The sequence below is a fragment of the Saccopteryx bilineata genome, chromosome 6, assembly GCF_036850765.1.
Source record: "Saccopteryx bilineata isolate mSacBil1 chromosome 6, mSacBil1_pri_phased_curated, whole genome shotgun sequence".
Lineage (NCBI taxonomy): Eukaryota > Metazoa > Chordata > Mammalia > Chiroptera > Emballonuridae > Saccopteryx > Saccopteryx bilineata.
In genome coordinates, this window is record NC_089495.1 from 127213274 (window position 1) to 127228173 (window position 14900).

Genomic DNA, 14900 nt, shown 5'->3' on the forward strand with positions numbered 1-14900 from the left:
TAAAGATGTGAAAGTGTATTTAAAAAAGTCTTGCTAGGCCCTGGCCGGTTGGCTCAGTGGTAGAGCGTCAGCCTGGCGTGCAGGAGTCCCAGGTTTGATTCCCGGCCAGGGCACACAGGAGAAGAGCCCATCTGCTTCTCCACCCCTCCCCCTCTCCTTCCTCTCTGTCTCTCTCTTCCCCTTCCGCAGCCGAGGCTCCATTGGAGCAAAGATGGCCCGGGCGCTGGGGATGGCTCCTTGGCCTCTGCCCCAGGCGCTAGAGTGGCTCTGGTCGTGGCAGACCATCGCTCCCTGGTGGGCAGAGCGTCGCCCCCTGGTGGGCGTGCCGGGTGGATCCCGGTCGGGCGCATGCGGGAGTCTGTCTGACTGTCTCTCCCCGTATCTAGCTTCGGAAAAATACAAAAAAAAAAAAAAAAAAAAAAAGTCTTGCTAAGGGTCTCATCTTAAACATGTGAGACTGGGGAAAGCCCTTCGGCCCCCCCTGGTTGTGAAGGGGAGGTGACATCGAGACAGCTCCCAGGATTCTGCTCATGAGAGTCCTGGCCATCTTTGCACACACACCCCGTGCAGGTCATAGCATGTCTATGGTATACTGACAACGCCCATTTCACAGCCCCTGCCAGATAAGGCTCCCATAACACCCCACATTGCACCAAGCCCTGCCGCTCATCCTGTCCACGTGGGTGCCAGTCATCTTCTGTGTTTTTGTCCAGCTTGCTGGGGGAGGTAGGTAGGTGTATATGTTAATGGACAGATAGATGGTTCTCACTATAATTGTGTTCATGATTAATTGAAAATGTGAAGCTCTTTCCCTCATCACAGCCGGTCTGGTTTCTTCTCTGCAACATCAGTCTGTGTGCTGTTTTTGTTATATTGTCTGTGGTGGATCTCTGGAAGTTCACACACATGCACACACACATTGAGAATATAAACTGCATCACGTTTGTCCTGCCCACCGTGTTCTTCAGTTGCTGTCACTGCTTTGTGTTTGTATTCGAATCAGGTCATTTTTATGCTGTTATATTTTTCTTTAAGGTTTTCTAGGTTTGGGGACTGGTTTAAGAATACCTTTCTTCCACCAGAATAAGTTTAAGGAACCCTTTATTCTGCTTTTAAAGTTAGTTCTTCAGCCTGTCCTGGTTTTCTGTGCATGGAGTCACAGCACTTGTGGATGACTGGTGAGATGTGAGAGTCTCGCTAAGTGTCTGTTCTCGCCTCACTGAGTTAAAGAGTGCCACCTTCATGCGACTGCATATGTGTCTGTTCTGGGCTTTCTCCTCTGTGGATCGGTCTGTCCTACCTCATTCCATCCACTAACCACCCAGGGTCTAGTGTAGTTAATACTTGGGTGTGCAGCCCTGGCTCATTAGTCTTTATTCTGGTGTGTCCTCTCCTGCAGCAGCTGGGGATCTGCAGTGTGCCCCGTTAGTGAGCCCCTGTGGCTATGTTTGCTGCTGCTGACTCACGATCCATTAGGGAGGGAGTAACATCTTTCCGGTTCTCCAGAGAGCGTTTACTCAGAGCTTCTGCCTGCGTGTTCCCTGATATGGTGCGTGATGACAGACAGGCCACCAATGTGTTTGATGACATGGCAGGACGGGTGAGCGTGGCCCCATTGTGCCGGGATGTGCCTGTGTACACCTGTGTCGTTGGCATAGCCCCTGCTGGGTGGGATATGACTCACATCTGGCACTCTGCTGTGCGGGTGACGAAGCCTTTGCCCTGCCACCTGGTGACAAACATCCCTCAGCCTGTTTGCCTTTGTCCTCAACCCTTCTCCCTGTTGCCTCACAAACAGCCCTGCTGGCATCACTAGAGGCCACATGGGCCTCAGCTGCTGGAGCCGTTGCCTGTGCTACGGGCAACAGAATTGATTTCAGCTAGAGTCAGCGCTCGAGGGAGGGCGGGTATGGCCCTGCGCAGAGCTGCCTAGAATGTCCCCATGAGCGAGCATTTGCACCACTTCTCCAGTGAAGGAAGGACACTACCCATGCTGCCCAATTATCCCTGGGGGGTATGAACAATGACCAGTGCCATGTGTCCAGAACACTTCCCGCAGCGGAGTCCTATTGTTGTCCCTAGGTTTGAAGAGTGATAGGGCCCGGGCCACTGTCCCCTCATGTGGGGTGGGTCATCACCAAGAGGGCACGTGCTCTGGGCATCTCTGGCATGGCAGGGACAGTCTGGACATGTGGTGTGAGGGCCTTATGCATCTCCATCACAGTGAGTATGCCTTGTGGTTAGCACAGAGCAGTCTTAGCCCCCAAGCCAGGAAGCGGTGTGGACAGCGTGCCCTTCAGTCACTGAGGGAAAGCTGTGCTCTGGTGGTGGGATAAGGGGGATACCAAGGGCCCCATAAAGGGACGCAAGGAGGGAGACCCCATACTAGTAGTGAGCATGTACCCTGGGGACAGTGAATACAGACCTCGGTGACACAGCAGAGCAGCATGGGCCACCATTGACCTGGGGCAGCCCTGGCCCTCGTTCTGCCCAGTCAAGCACACGTGCCGTCACAGCCAGTTTACAGGGGCAGCTCGGGGCTGTGGCAGGGCAGTCTGGAGTGAGCCCTACACACCATATCTGTCTTGCAGAACTACACGCAGTATATCCCGCTCTCTGTCTACGACCTGCAGACCTGGATGGGCAGCCCCTCCATTTTTGTCTACGACTGCTCTAGCGCAGGCCTCATCGTCAAGTCCTTCCGGCAGTTCGCTCTGCAGCGGGAGCAGGAGCTGGAGGTAAGGCTCCCACGTGCCCAGTTGTGTCCTTGGCGGTGGGGGGTGGGGCTGAGGTGGGCAGACGGTTGGGTGCTGACTCGGTGCTCCCTCCTCAAATGGGATTTGCCCTGCAGGCTTAGGACTGCTGATGGGTGATTTTTCACATCTCGCCTTACTCGGTGTCACTTCCGGACTGAGCCTGGGTTGTGCCAGGTGCTCGGAGCTGATCTGTGCTCTGCTGGCCTGAGGTTAGCGTTGAAACCCACCAGAATCGTTTGTTGTAGAAGTGGACCCACACCTGTGCAGTCTTCTGTTTCACTAGCATTTAGGTTGTTGTCCCAATTTTACTTTCTTCTCTTGAAACAACAAGCACCCACCAAACTGAATATGGAAGAGCCCAAACAGGTGCCATGGTGGTGTCCTTGGGACGAGCCGGAGAGCAGTATGTGGCTCTGCATGCAGAGGTCACTGAACTGGTGGCTTTTGTTAATATCGGATGTTTGAGTTACACAGTGAACTCTGAAGAGAGACAGAGGGGTCATTCAGGTAGGAGGCCATGTCCTGCGGCCCATACACGAGCATAAGGGCCAGGTGCTCTGCGGCCCGAGGGGCCTCCCACAGCGGGCTGTGACGTGAGGAACACTTACTTGGTTCAGGACGTGTTCCCTCAGACCGCACCAGATCTGCCCAGTTGTAGTATGTCATTATGTTTGCACATGTTGTCAGCACCTGTGCTGCCACACGCTTAGTATTTCATATTTCTAAGTGAAGTCGACACACAGCGTTGCACGGAGCACCTGAGGAGCATGTGCCCTTCCGGATAACATCCCTATCACCGCCTTGCATCCATAGGAGGATTGAGCAGAGCAAGCTCTGTGCCTTGCTTTCAGGCGTTTTGTCCAAGTTTGCCCAAGGGAGGGGCCGCCTCACGAGTACTGAGACCCAGAGCATCAGCAGTGATTGCCCTTCCTCCCGTCAAGTCATAAATTTCGCAAAAGGATTTTTTCTTCACGTTTGTAATATGTAAATGAAGTACCAACAACCCTACCTGATTTTTGTACCCTGCTGTGACCAGCGCGGGGAAGTGAAGACCTGAGTGGGGGCAATGGAAGATGAAGGAAAACACAGAAACAGATCAAGTTTGGGCCAGGTGGGACATTGTGCTCTGATAGAGACACAGTGACTCCAAGCCTATTTTCAGCCTGGCGATCTCTTGTGGCTTTGAACCCGGGTCCTTTGTTATCCCAGTCCGACACTCTATCCATTGTTTTACTACTGACCTTGCTTTTGGCGTCAGTGCCATGAACAGCCTTCAAGTTGTTTCAGTTAGTGACCTTGCCTTGCCAGGTCACTCAAGGCTGAGGAGGGCCCTTCCTTTGCTCTCAGCTGCACATAGGCTGGATGCATTCAGGTGCAGTGGCTCTCCACAGTACTCAGTTCATGGGCTTCTGGGTGGTTCAGGAGAGGCCTGGGCATTGGCCTCAGTACCTGGACCGTGTCAGCCCTAGCCCCTCCCACATCTCTGCTCAGTCCTGCATGTCTGCATCGAGCATGAGCTCCGGCATTCCCTTTCTGCATGTGTGCTCTCTCTGCTGCCGAGGACTAATCAGCCTGAACACCCTTCCTCTCGCTGAGCACAACAGGAAAGACTTCCCTGCACCTTCTGGGGAAATGTTTACGTGACTAACTTGCTTCCATAGAGGAAAAGGGGAACCTGTGACGCGATGCAGCAAGTGGGCGACAGCGCCATGATGCCACGTTCTGGGACGGCTTTCACCACATTTTTGCTCTTTTTTTTTTTTGTTTTGTTTTGTTTTGTTTTTATTTATTTTTTTATTTTTATTTTTTTGTATTTTTCTGAAGTTGGAAACAGGCAGGCAGTCAGACAGACTCCCACATGCGCCTGACTGGGATCCACCCGGCACGCCCACCAGGGGGTGATGCTCTGCCCCTCCGGGGCGTCGCTCTGTTGCAACCAGGGCCACTCTAGCGCCTGAGGCAGAGGCCACAGAGCCATCCTCAGTGCCCGGGCCATCTTTGCTCCAATGGAGCCCTGGCTGCGGGAGGGGAAGAGAGAGACAGAGAGGAAGGAGAGGGGGAGTGGTGGAGAAGCAAATGGGCACCTCTCCTGTGTGCCCTGGCCGGGGATCGAACCCGGGACTCCTGCACACCAGGCCGACGCCCTACCTCTGAGCCAACCGGCCAGGGCCTCTTTGCTCTTTTTTTGATTGTGATCAGACAGGTCTCATGCTTTCATTGCACTCACGGTCATTGCTCTTGTTCACTTGTCGACTTGTACCAGCAGTGGGAGTGAAAATGATCAAATTGCTCCCATCTCCTCTATTCCTCTGTGTGTTGGTCATCTCACCTGCCAGCTCTGGTCTCTTAGGTTTGTTTTTGTATTTTTTTATTTCTTTAAAAATTTTTTTATTGATTGGTTTGAAAGAAAGAGAGAGAGAGAGAGAGGAAGGAGAGTGGGAGAGAGAGAGATAGGAACATTGATCTGCTCCTGTATGTGCCCTGACCGGGGATCAAACTGGCAACTTCTATACTCGGGCTCACACTCTAACCAACCTAACTATCCAACCAGGGCTTAGGTTTATACTTCTAAAAAATTCTTACTCGCCGTATACCTCTAGACAAAGAGATCATGAGCCCCTCCTTACCCACCCCAACCAGTACTTGATTTTGTGTAAAAGCAGGCTCAGAACTGTATGAGGCTCTACATGATTTGGGATTGTGCCCCTTGTAGCTATCCAGCTAATTATAAAAATCCTTCTATAATTTCTTCTATAAAAAAATTCTTACTTGCTCTATAGTTGGTTAGATTCTTTGTCCATTTACAATACATTTTAACACTTTGAGTAGGCGATGACACATGAACTGAGCAGATGGGCAGGTCAGTTATTTGTGTTTAGAAATAGAGCAAAGGGATGACGTGACATGACATATGACACAGGAAGATGGTCCCTGGGCCATACAGTGTCCAGATAGTGACGGTGATCATAGCTCTGAGAGATGGGAGCTTCAGGAGGAGATCTCCAGCCTCCACAGTGGTTGCAGGGGCATGTGTGGGGCACCCACCCAGAGGAGCTACATGGAGAAGCACAGCACAGAGCATCACACATCATGGAAATTGCATAGGGCAGGAAGGTGCTCTCTGTCACCATCACCATCTTCACATGCTTCCTGTGTCATGTGGCTTTGTCATTTGGAAATTAAGGAACATCTTCAACTCTTTCTGCATTCAAAGTTCTTTTTAAAGTAAGTATTTTTATTTTTACCCAATTAGAGTGCTTGGCCGAGGCTCAGATCCTGGGGAACCTCTGTCACCCTGGTGCTTTTGGTTTCTCTGGTGAGTGGCTCTGTCAGTGTGCACCACATGCCATGTCACACCTTCATGAGTTATAGCTTTCAGACTACCTGTGGGCTCCCTGCTGTCACACCAGAAACAATTGTCATGAGTAAATTCTTTGTGGAGAATTACAGAAGTCCTGTACAACTTTGATAGTAAAGAGGCAGGGCAGGCTCCTTGGTAGTTTTAAGTCGTATTTGTTGTTTGTATTTGAGAGTAAATTCTTCTTCTTTTTTTTTTTTCTATCAAGTGAGAACAGGGAGACAGAGAGACAGACTCCCATATGCGTCCCAACTGGGATCCCATCTGGCAAGCCCCCTAGGGGCTGATGCTCTATTGATCGGCAACCGAGCTATTTTGATGCCTGAGGTAAGGCCATGGAGCCATCCTCAGCACCTGGGGCCAACTTGCTCAAACCATTCGAGCCATGGTTGCAGAAGAGGAAGAGAGATAGAGAAGGGGGAGAGGGAACATTGGAGAAGCAGGTGGTTGCTTCTCCTATGTGCCCTGACTGGGAACCAAACCTGGAACATCCACATGCCAGGCCGACATTTTACCACTGAGCCAATTGGTCAGGGCTTTGAGAGTGAATTCTAAAGAGAAATTGATGAGGTTGGTTTACCCATGACCTTCCTGCGTCCCCACTGCCATCACAGTGTTTGGATTTTCTGTGTCTTATAACATTTGCAATTTTCTCTAGTAACTTGTTTCTTTTGCCGGTTTCGTCAACTGTCAGTACTATTTTCTGGTTTTTAGTTCCTGCTTCCCTGGACTTTCTTCTGCTTCTTGATCTTCCCAGCTTCACTACCATATCACTTTTACGGTGACCTGCTCTGTAACCACAGTTACGCCCTGTGCTTTGTGTATGGGTGGATGTCAAGCACAGGCAGACATTAAACCTTGATCACCTGATCATAACCCCTTAGATCTTGTGCACTGAATATTTAAATAGGTGCTGGGATTTCCCTTTTTATAACATTTATTGTTTGTTTGGTTGAGTTGCCAGAAGATGTTCTCTTTTCTTTTTGAATTAGATCTGACACTTCCTGTGTCTAGATTTGCAGGGACAGCATCACATCTTAGAGTCACCCTTTCCTGAGGCCCCCTCCTCCCTGTTCACCTGAGTGCAGGGGGATCGAGTCCTGTCACTCGAGGCTTTGGGAGACAGGAAAGCAATTCCTCTGCATAGGAAATGTAGGAGTCCTCATCACTGGTGGCGAAGACTGAAATCCCTGGCAAGCAAAGTCTGTCATCCATATGGCCAGCTTCCCGTGTTTGACTGAAGTTCTGCTCCTGTGAAGACCATACCCGGAGCCCAAGGCTTCCTCCTCTGGTTCACAGAAATGTTTTACACCATTCAACAATTAATTGCATGTTGTTTTACAGGATCTCTTCTGTTCATGCTGATAGCCATGATTTAAATCTGGTGGTGTGCACCTATCCAGGTCCTCATGGAGAGAGGTGCTCAGGAAACAGTTAACAGATTTGATCTGAGAAATAAACACGAACTACTTTGACTCCTCTTCTTTAGATACATGATTCCCTGAGTATGTTTGGTCTTTGCTTTGTATAAAATGTGAAAAGAAACAAAGAAAAAATTTACCCAGATCCCTGTTTATCATACACTGTTTGCAAACATCATAACATTGGGAGTCTCTCTAAAGCTCAGTCTGAGTTTAACCCTTTCTTCTAATTTAATCTCTTTTAAAATATTTAAGGAAGAGCTTAATACTCTGCAGCACAGGCCCTGGCTGGCACCCTGGGAGGTGGTATGGGTGCCGGTTGGCTCAGACTGCTTGCTGTCTCAGGACTGGCCTGCAACTGCCAGGCTGGAGGCTGAAGCCAGAGGGTGCAGAGGCCATGCCAAGTGTTCTCTTGTAAGCAGTTCATGGTGGCTCTGGGCAGTGGCCTCAAGAAGCTGACTGAGCAGGGGCTACACCAGGGCAAGAGAGAGGGGACAGGCAGGGGCATGGCTTTTCCTCATGAGGTCAGGAGCTCCTCTTCAGCATCGCGCAGTGAGACAGCCGGTGCTGTGAGGCCCCAGGAGGAACTCAGGGCTGGAGAAGAAAGTGCTCACCTATCTTTGAAGATGAAACAGTCATCGTGCTGAAAGGTCCATCACAAGGGTGTGACTGGTGGTCCCTGAGCCCAGCAGCAGAACAGCCCTCTCATGCATCACAGAGCACTCCCCAGGGAGCAGCACATCCTGGCCATGTGCAGACCTCAGAGCTTGTAAGGCATTAAAGTCACAGAGTCAGTTCTTTGATCATTGCACCAATTGGAGGTGAGGGCAGTCAGTGGAGAAATTTCAGGAAAAAATGAACAGAAGTCTCAAGGGACCAGCAAAAAAAGTGCACTGAACTGAATTAAAAAGAAAATATAACATGTCAATGTTTATGAGATACAGCTAAAGCAATTAAAAGGGATATTGAAGTACTAAATGCTACACCAGGAAAGAGGACAAGAGTCAGATTCATAATCTTGGTTCCTGCCTATGTCCGTCTATCCAGGCTGCTGTCAGAGGACAAGGGTCAGACTCAAAATCTGGGTTCCTGCCTGTGTACATCTGTACAGGCCACTGTCAGAGGACACTGCAGACTCTTGAATTTGTTTGTCACAGCTCTTCAGTCTTGGATGTCCAAGGTCAAGGTGCCAGCACGGTCTGGCGAGGACCTTCCTCAGCTTACAACTGAGCCTTCCCAGGGGAGGGACGGGCACTATCTGCTGCTTCTCTGAGGATGACAGTCCCATCATGTGGCTCCACCCTCATGACCTGAGTGCCTCCCTAAGGCCCCTCTCCTGACACCCTCACGTTTGGGGTTAGGATTCAGCACAAGCATTTGTAGGAGACAGACATTCGGGCCACAGCACCACCTCAAAGTACCAGAAAAGGAGAGCACAGTAAACCCAGAACAACCAGAACAAAGAAAGTACTGATGGCAAGAGCAGGAATTATTGGAACTGATAACAGAATCTGTGGAGAAAAGTCAATGAAACGCCTGGTCTCAGAAATAGTAAAATGGATAAATTTGCAGAACTGACAATTGGAGCAGGGGAGAACCAGCCCGCAGCCTTTACAGGAACAAGGGACACAATGAACAGCCTCATGTGACAATAGAACAGACTTGGCTCCCTGAAGCCACAAGTCCCAGTGCAGCTGAGGTGAAATAGGCAGCAGGCATTGTCCTGGTTCCCGGGGAGTCGCCTGTCATTTACAAGGGTCTGGACAGGAAACCCACTTCACTCAAGGTCTCTGTCTCCTTGTCCTGAAAGATCTTTAAAAGTGGAAATGAAGCTTCCCTCATGGGGGGCAGTGTAAGCAATGACAGTGAATGTGAACCAGCCAGAGAACCACTATGCACAGAGGGTTAGCAGGAGGAGCACGCTCTAAGACACACAGCGTTCTTGTCGGGTCGTGAATCAAATCTGTAGCCACCATGGCGGGAACTGTGCCTTTCTGACCGAGTCCTCATCACTGGGCAGGAACACTGGGCAGTGATGCTCATGGTACTCCACGCTGAGTGTGGGGTAGCAAGAAGTCCCACCCCCTCTGGCACATTTACTCAAGGAGTCACTTAAGTGACAGATGACTAGAAGCTGTAGAGTGGAGTCATCAGCACTCTAACTCTCCAGGTCCTGTTACCATGTGACTGGATAAATGAAGTCACATTAGGAGGAGGACATTCGTCATTAAATATCATTTTGCAAAGGTTGAGCTGGCGCTGTGTGCTGTCACCTCCCAGCCATGCCAGGCTGGATGGCACTGGGCCCAGTGGTGCACAGGTGTCATTCCACACAGATGACAGCCAGCGTTGTTGAGGAGTGAGTGTGGGGCTTTATGCAGTCACTGGTCAGGGCACGTCTTTACTTTTTGTTGTCATAGTTACCGAGATCTTACACTCAACGTCGTAATCTAGGGCAACTGAGGAACAGCACATGATTCTTTCCCCACAGCCTGTCCTCTCCCTGTTTGTTCACCGTCTTGCTGCTGCCCTGTTGCCCATCCAGTCTGCTCAGCCCCGGAAGGGCCTGGCCTCCCACCTTCCCCTCGCAGTCACCGCCTCTAGGAGACAGTGGAGTCAAGGCTGAATTTTGAAACAAACATTAAGACACTGTGAGAGTCCTGGCAAAAGATGTGTATGGATATGGGTACAGTCAGATAGTGAGGAGGGACCTCGGCACCGGGAACCCAATGTCCCAGACACCGGGCCTTGTGGTGTTGTCAGGAACCTGGGTAATGACAGCCAATAGTCCTTCTCTGTGGCCGCCTCTGTCTGAGGAATTGGTGGACACCCACAGTGACCTGAGGCCTCTCCCCCAGCATCCCGTTCCCAGCACTCTCTCCAGTTGGGCACAGCTGCTGAGTGACTATTCCCTGATGCTCTTCCACAGGTCGCTGCCATCAACCCCAGCCACCCCCTGGCACAGATGCCACTGCCACCGTCCATGAAGAATTGCATCCAGCTGGCAGCCTGCGAGGCCAGCGAGCTGCTGCCCATGATCCCCGACTTGCCGGCCGACCTCTTCACATCCTGCCTCACCACCCCCATCAAGATCGCCCTGCGCTGGTAAGTGGCATCTGTGTGTCTGCCTTGTGACCCTCTGCCTGACATCCCATGGGGCCCCCAGCCTCACAAGTCCAAGGAATCTTCCCGGGTTTTGTGTGCCCGGGTCCCAGACTTGAACCCCGGATCCTGATAGCTGGCAGTGCTCTAAGATGTCGGGGCTCCTTGTCCTGATCTGTTGCACGTGCGGCCTACTGCTTACATTCATGTAGCAGTGTGGGGGGTCATAGCTGGTACCAAGATTGGTCATCCCAGAAAGTGGACTTCCTTTTGAAAAAAATGAAAAACACATGAAAGAGAAGTCATTTAATTCCTTGCTTGAATTGAGGTATAATCTTACAATTTGTTGTAAGCAGTTAAAAAAAACACAACTTTTTTTTTTTTAAACCATTGTTCTTTTTGGCAGTTTAGAGTTCTTGCAACTATGAGAGAAGGTGTGGGGTATTCTGAGACAGGAGACCCACATGTGAGACCCTCCGTCAACAGCAGGGCTCCTGGGGGGGCATGTGTGCTTCCTCCCTCAGACCACCGTGCTATTCCCTTCATACCCAGCTGCTGGCTGGACAAGAACTTGGACTTGCCATTTTTCCTCTGTGGTGATGCTCCCTATTAGCCCCGTACCCGGTGAGGGCGACCTGAACAGCTCCCTTGGCCATTTGCTCTCCCGCCCCCAAATCCCAGGGCTGGGGCCTACCCACAGGGAGACACCACTTTCAGTGACAATCCCTGAGAAGTATGAGAGGAGCTGCCTGGAGGGCTGGCCACAGGTGACGGACAGGGTCCCTGCCCTCTGATCAGGGCGGCTTTCCTCTATTGTGACCCAATGCGCTGTCTCAGCACTCACCTAAAATCCTCTTTGCAATTAGGATGGAGTTATTTATTTATTTATTTAATTTTAGGCGAAGAGGAGGGGAGATAGAGAGACAGACTCCCACACGTGCCCTAACTAGGATCCATCTGGCATCCCGTCTGGGACCACTACTCTGCCCATCTGGGGACTTGCTCACAACTGAGCTTTTTCAGCACCTGAGGTAGAGGCTTGAAGGAACCATCATCAGCACACAGGGCCTATGTATATACTTGAATCAGTTGAGCCATGGCTGCGTGAGGGGGGGGGGGGGGGAGAGAGAGAGAGAGAAGGGGGAGGGCGAGAGGTGGAGAAGAGATATCACTTCTATGTGCCCTGACCGGGAATCGAACCCAAGACATCCACATGTTGGACTGATGTTCTACCACTGAGCCAACCAGCCAGGGCCATTTTTTTTTTTAAAGCATTTAGAGGAAGCCCAGTGAAATACGGCCATCATGCAATGGACTTTGAAATCCATATGCCACTGTTGTGGGTGACGGTCATCAGCTGATAATAATCAAGCTGTGTCTGAGGGCAGGTCTCATACTATAATCCACTTTTTGACCCCGGACACTGCCATGCCAACGTGCCGAGTGAGGTTGAACTTGGCATTGTGCTGAGGTGCCCTGAGCCTTCAAATGGCAGTAAGCACTGCTAGGAGCTGAGCCCTCTCTGTCCCAGTGGAGTTAAACCACCAGCTCTTCTTGAATGGAGAAAGGAAGCATTTTGTTTTCAGGGTTAAGCTATGGGTTTTTCATTTTAATAATTTTTTTTTTATTTTTATTTATTTTTATTTTTTTTACAGGGACAGAGAGAGAGTCAGGTAGAGGGATAGATAGGGACAGACAGACAGGAACGGAGAGAGATGAGAAGCATCAATTATCAGTTTTTCGTTGCGACACCGTAGTTGTTCATTGATTGATTTCTCATATGTGCCATGACCGCGGGCCTTCAGCAGACTGAGTAACCCTCCCGCTCGAGCCAGTGACCTTGGGTCCATGCTAGTGAGCTTTTTTGCTCAAGCCAGATGAGCCCATGCTCAAGCTGGCTATCCTGGGGTCTCGAACCTGGGTCCTTCTGCATCCCGGTCCGACGCTCTATCCACTGCGCCACCGCCTGGTCAGGCAGGTTTTTCATTTTAAAAAGTCATATAAATATGTTACTGCCTGACTAGTGGCTTAGTGGATAGAGCATTGACCTGGGATGCTGTGGTCCCAGGTTCAAAACCCCAAGGCCGCTGGCTTGAATCACTAGCTTGAGCAAGGGGTCACTGGCTTGGCTTGAGCCCCCCAGTCAAGTCATGTATGAGAAGCAATCAATGAATAACCAAGGTGCTGCAACTATGAGTTGATGCTTCTCAAGTCTCTCCCTTCCTGTCTCTGTCTCTCGCCTGTTAAAAAAAATTAAAAAGTCACGTTAATATGTTACTATTAAAAGTGGAACATATATTATTTGTAGAAAATTTACTAAGAAGCAGAAAATATTACCCCTGGTTAATGCTAATGTTTTGGAGTGCTGCCTGTCAGTCTTCTTCCTGTGCACATCCATTATTTCATAAATGTAATTAGCGTGGATTTACAATTTCACATACTTAATCCTTGGCATATAATAAATTTTGCCTAGACCATCAGAAACTCTTAGGAGGCATCATTTGCAAAAAATTGCAGAATGTCTCACTGTACTGATGTTTTGTGTTCTGTTTAACCAAAGGGCTGTAGGTTTTGGGGTTCAGGTATCTGAATGTCGGAGAGCTCAGAGTAGCGCCGGAATTGGGTTCTGCAGACTTCTTCTGTAAAGGACTGGACAGTGACTAGCTAAGGCTTGTAGGGAGGGGTCCCAGATCTGTGGTAGCACAAAAGAGCCATAGAAAGCATGAGAATAATTGACTTGAGTGGGGTTGTGTTCCAATAAAATTTTATTTACAAAAAATAGGCTTGGGCCACAGTTTGCCAACCCCAGCTTTAGGAAACAGAACCAGTATTTTAGCTGCACATGACTTGTTCCATTTACCTGCCAGTGGGTAAATAACCTAAAACAGGGTTTGCTCAAGGAAGTTCACCCCCCCCCTCCTCATAACATAGATTGGAGGATGGCTTCTAACAGCGTGGCACCCTTTCTGCTGGGCACAGCTGCTGAAGAAGTCTGTGCTTTGTAAACAGCACAGCCTGCTTTGTGTACGCAAAACACGAGTGCTCTTAAAGCAGGTGTGTTTATGAGTCTTACTTGATGGTGCACTAGTTCCTGAAAAACACTGTGTTCTGGTTTTCTTTTTTTTTTTTCATTTTTGCCTCAATCTGTCTAATTTTCAGGAACTGATACTTTCAGTAATTCTGAAACAAGCAAATGCATTACTCTTCATATAACCAAGTACCTTGCTTACCATAAATATCAATATAGTGTAAGAATGAAAAATATATTTTTTCCTTTGGCTTTTTCTCTGTCTTTGATCGAGTGACAGAACACCATTTTAAATTTATCATGGGGCACTGTGTGCTACTGAAAATAACTCTGGTTCCCATGTGACTGGGAGCCGTACAAACAGATGCCGTGGTGCTCTGAGTCACGGTCATGTCTGTCGATGAAGATGGTAGGCAGTGAGGACTGAACAGGTCAGGAAACCATGTCCTTTCTTTCAATTAAATTGAGGAATTTCAAGGAGTTTAAATGTTCATGACCTAATATGGCTGTGTCCTAGTCAGTGTGTAAAGTGATGCCTGGATTTAGCCGACGAAGGTGGCAGCTGCATCGATGCCCACCGAGCAGGGGTGTGGACCTGGTAATGTGCTGTTGTGTGGGTCTCCCTTGCCGTGACATTTGGTTTGTGGATTTTCTTGAAGACTCGGCCAAGAAACTGTGAGAATGAGCTTGGGGGAACATAAATTCTTGCTGGTCTTCGATAACAGGAGTGAATCACTGTTCTCTCTTGGGTTCTCTGGGATGCACTGCCTTTGCTGTGGGACAGACGTCCTGCTTGCCTACTCAGTGCCTGATGTGAACTTGTCTGCTTCTTTAGAAGTACCAGACAGGTGACTGCCTGGCTTGTGTGTGAGAACAGAGTGGTGCGGGCCTCTTAGGTGGAGGCTGGCAGGCATGCCAGCGAATTAAGTTGTCCTGCATTTACTCTGTGGTGACGGCACATGTGTGTCTTGGGCCTCCAGAGAGGTGGGCTTCCTGTGGGATGTAAATGGTTTCTTCCTGAGAGGGCTTCTCAGTGCAGCCCTGGCCATTCTCGGCCCAAGGTGCCTTCAGGGTAATTTCAGAGCCTGCCAGGTTGTGTGACCGATCCTGTGCCCACCTTGAGGAAAGCACTTTTTCTCCACAGACTACACTGTGTGCATTCACTGCCCCAGTCTCCTGACATGCACTCAGTTAAGATAAATATCATGATGCACAGAGCTCCTTTAACAGCGCCG

At 49.7% G+C, this 14900-nt stretch overlaps 1 protein-coding gene across 1 annotated transcript in view; it reads left to right on the forward strand.

Moving 5' to 3' along the window:
- The window catches only part of RPTOR (regulatory associated protein of MTOR complex 1), a 244418-nt gene that overhangs the window by 127448 nt on the left and 102070 nt on the right, over positions 1 to 14900 (forward strand). Inside the window, exons 5-6 of the mRNA XM_066237453.1 lie at positions 2592 to 2738; positions 10465 to 10640. Coding sequence (XP_066093550.1) covers positions 2592 to 2738; positions 10465 to 10640 — 323 coding nt within the window. The remainder of the gene's footprint in view (positions 1 to 2591; positions 2739 to 10464; positions 10641 to 14900) is intronic.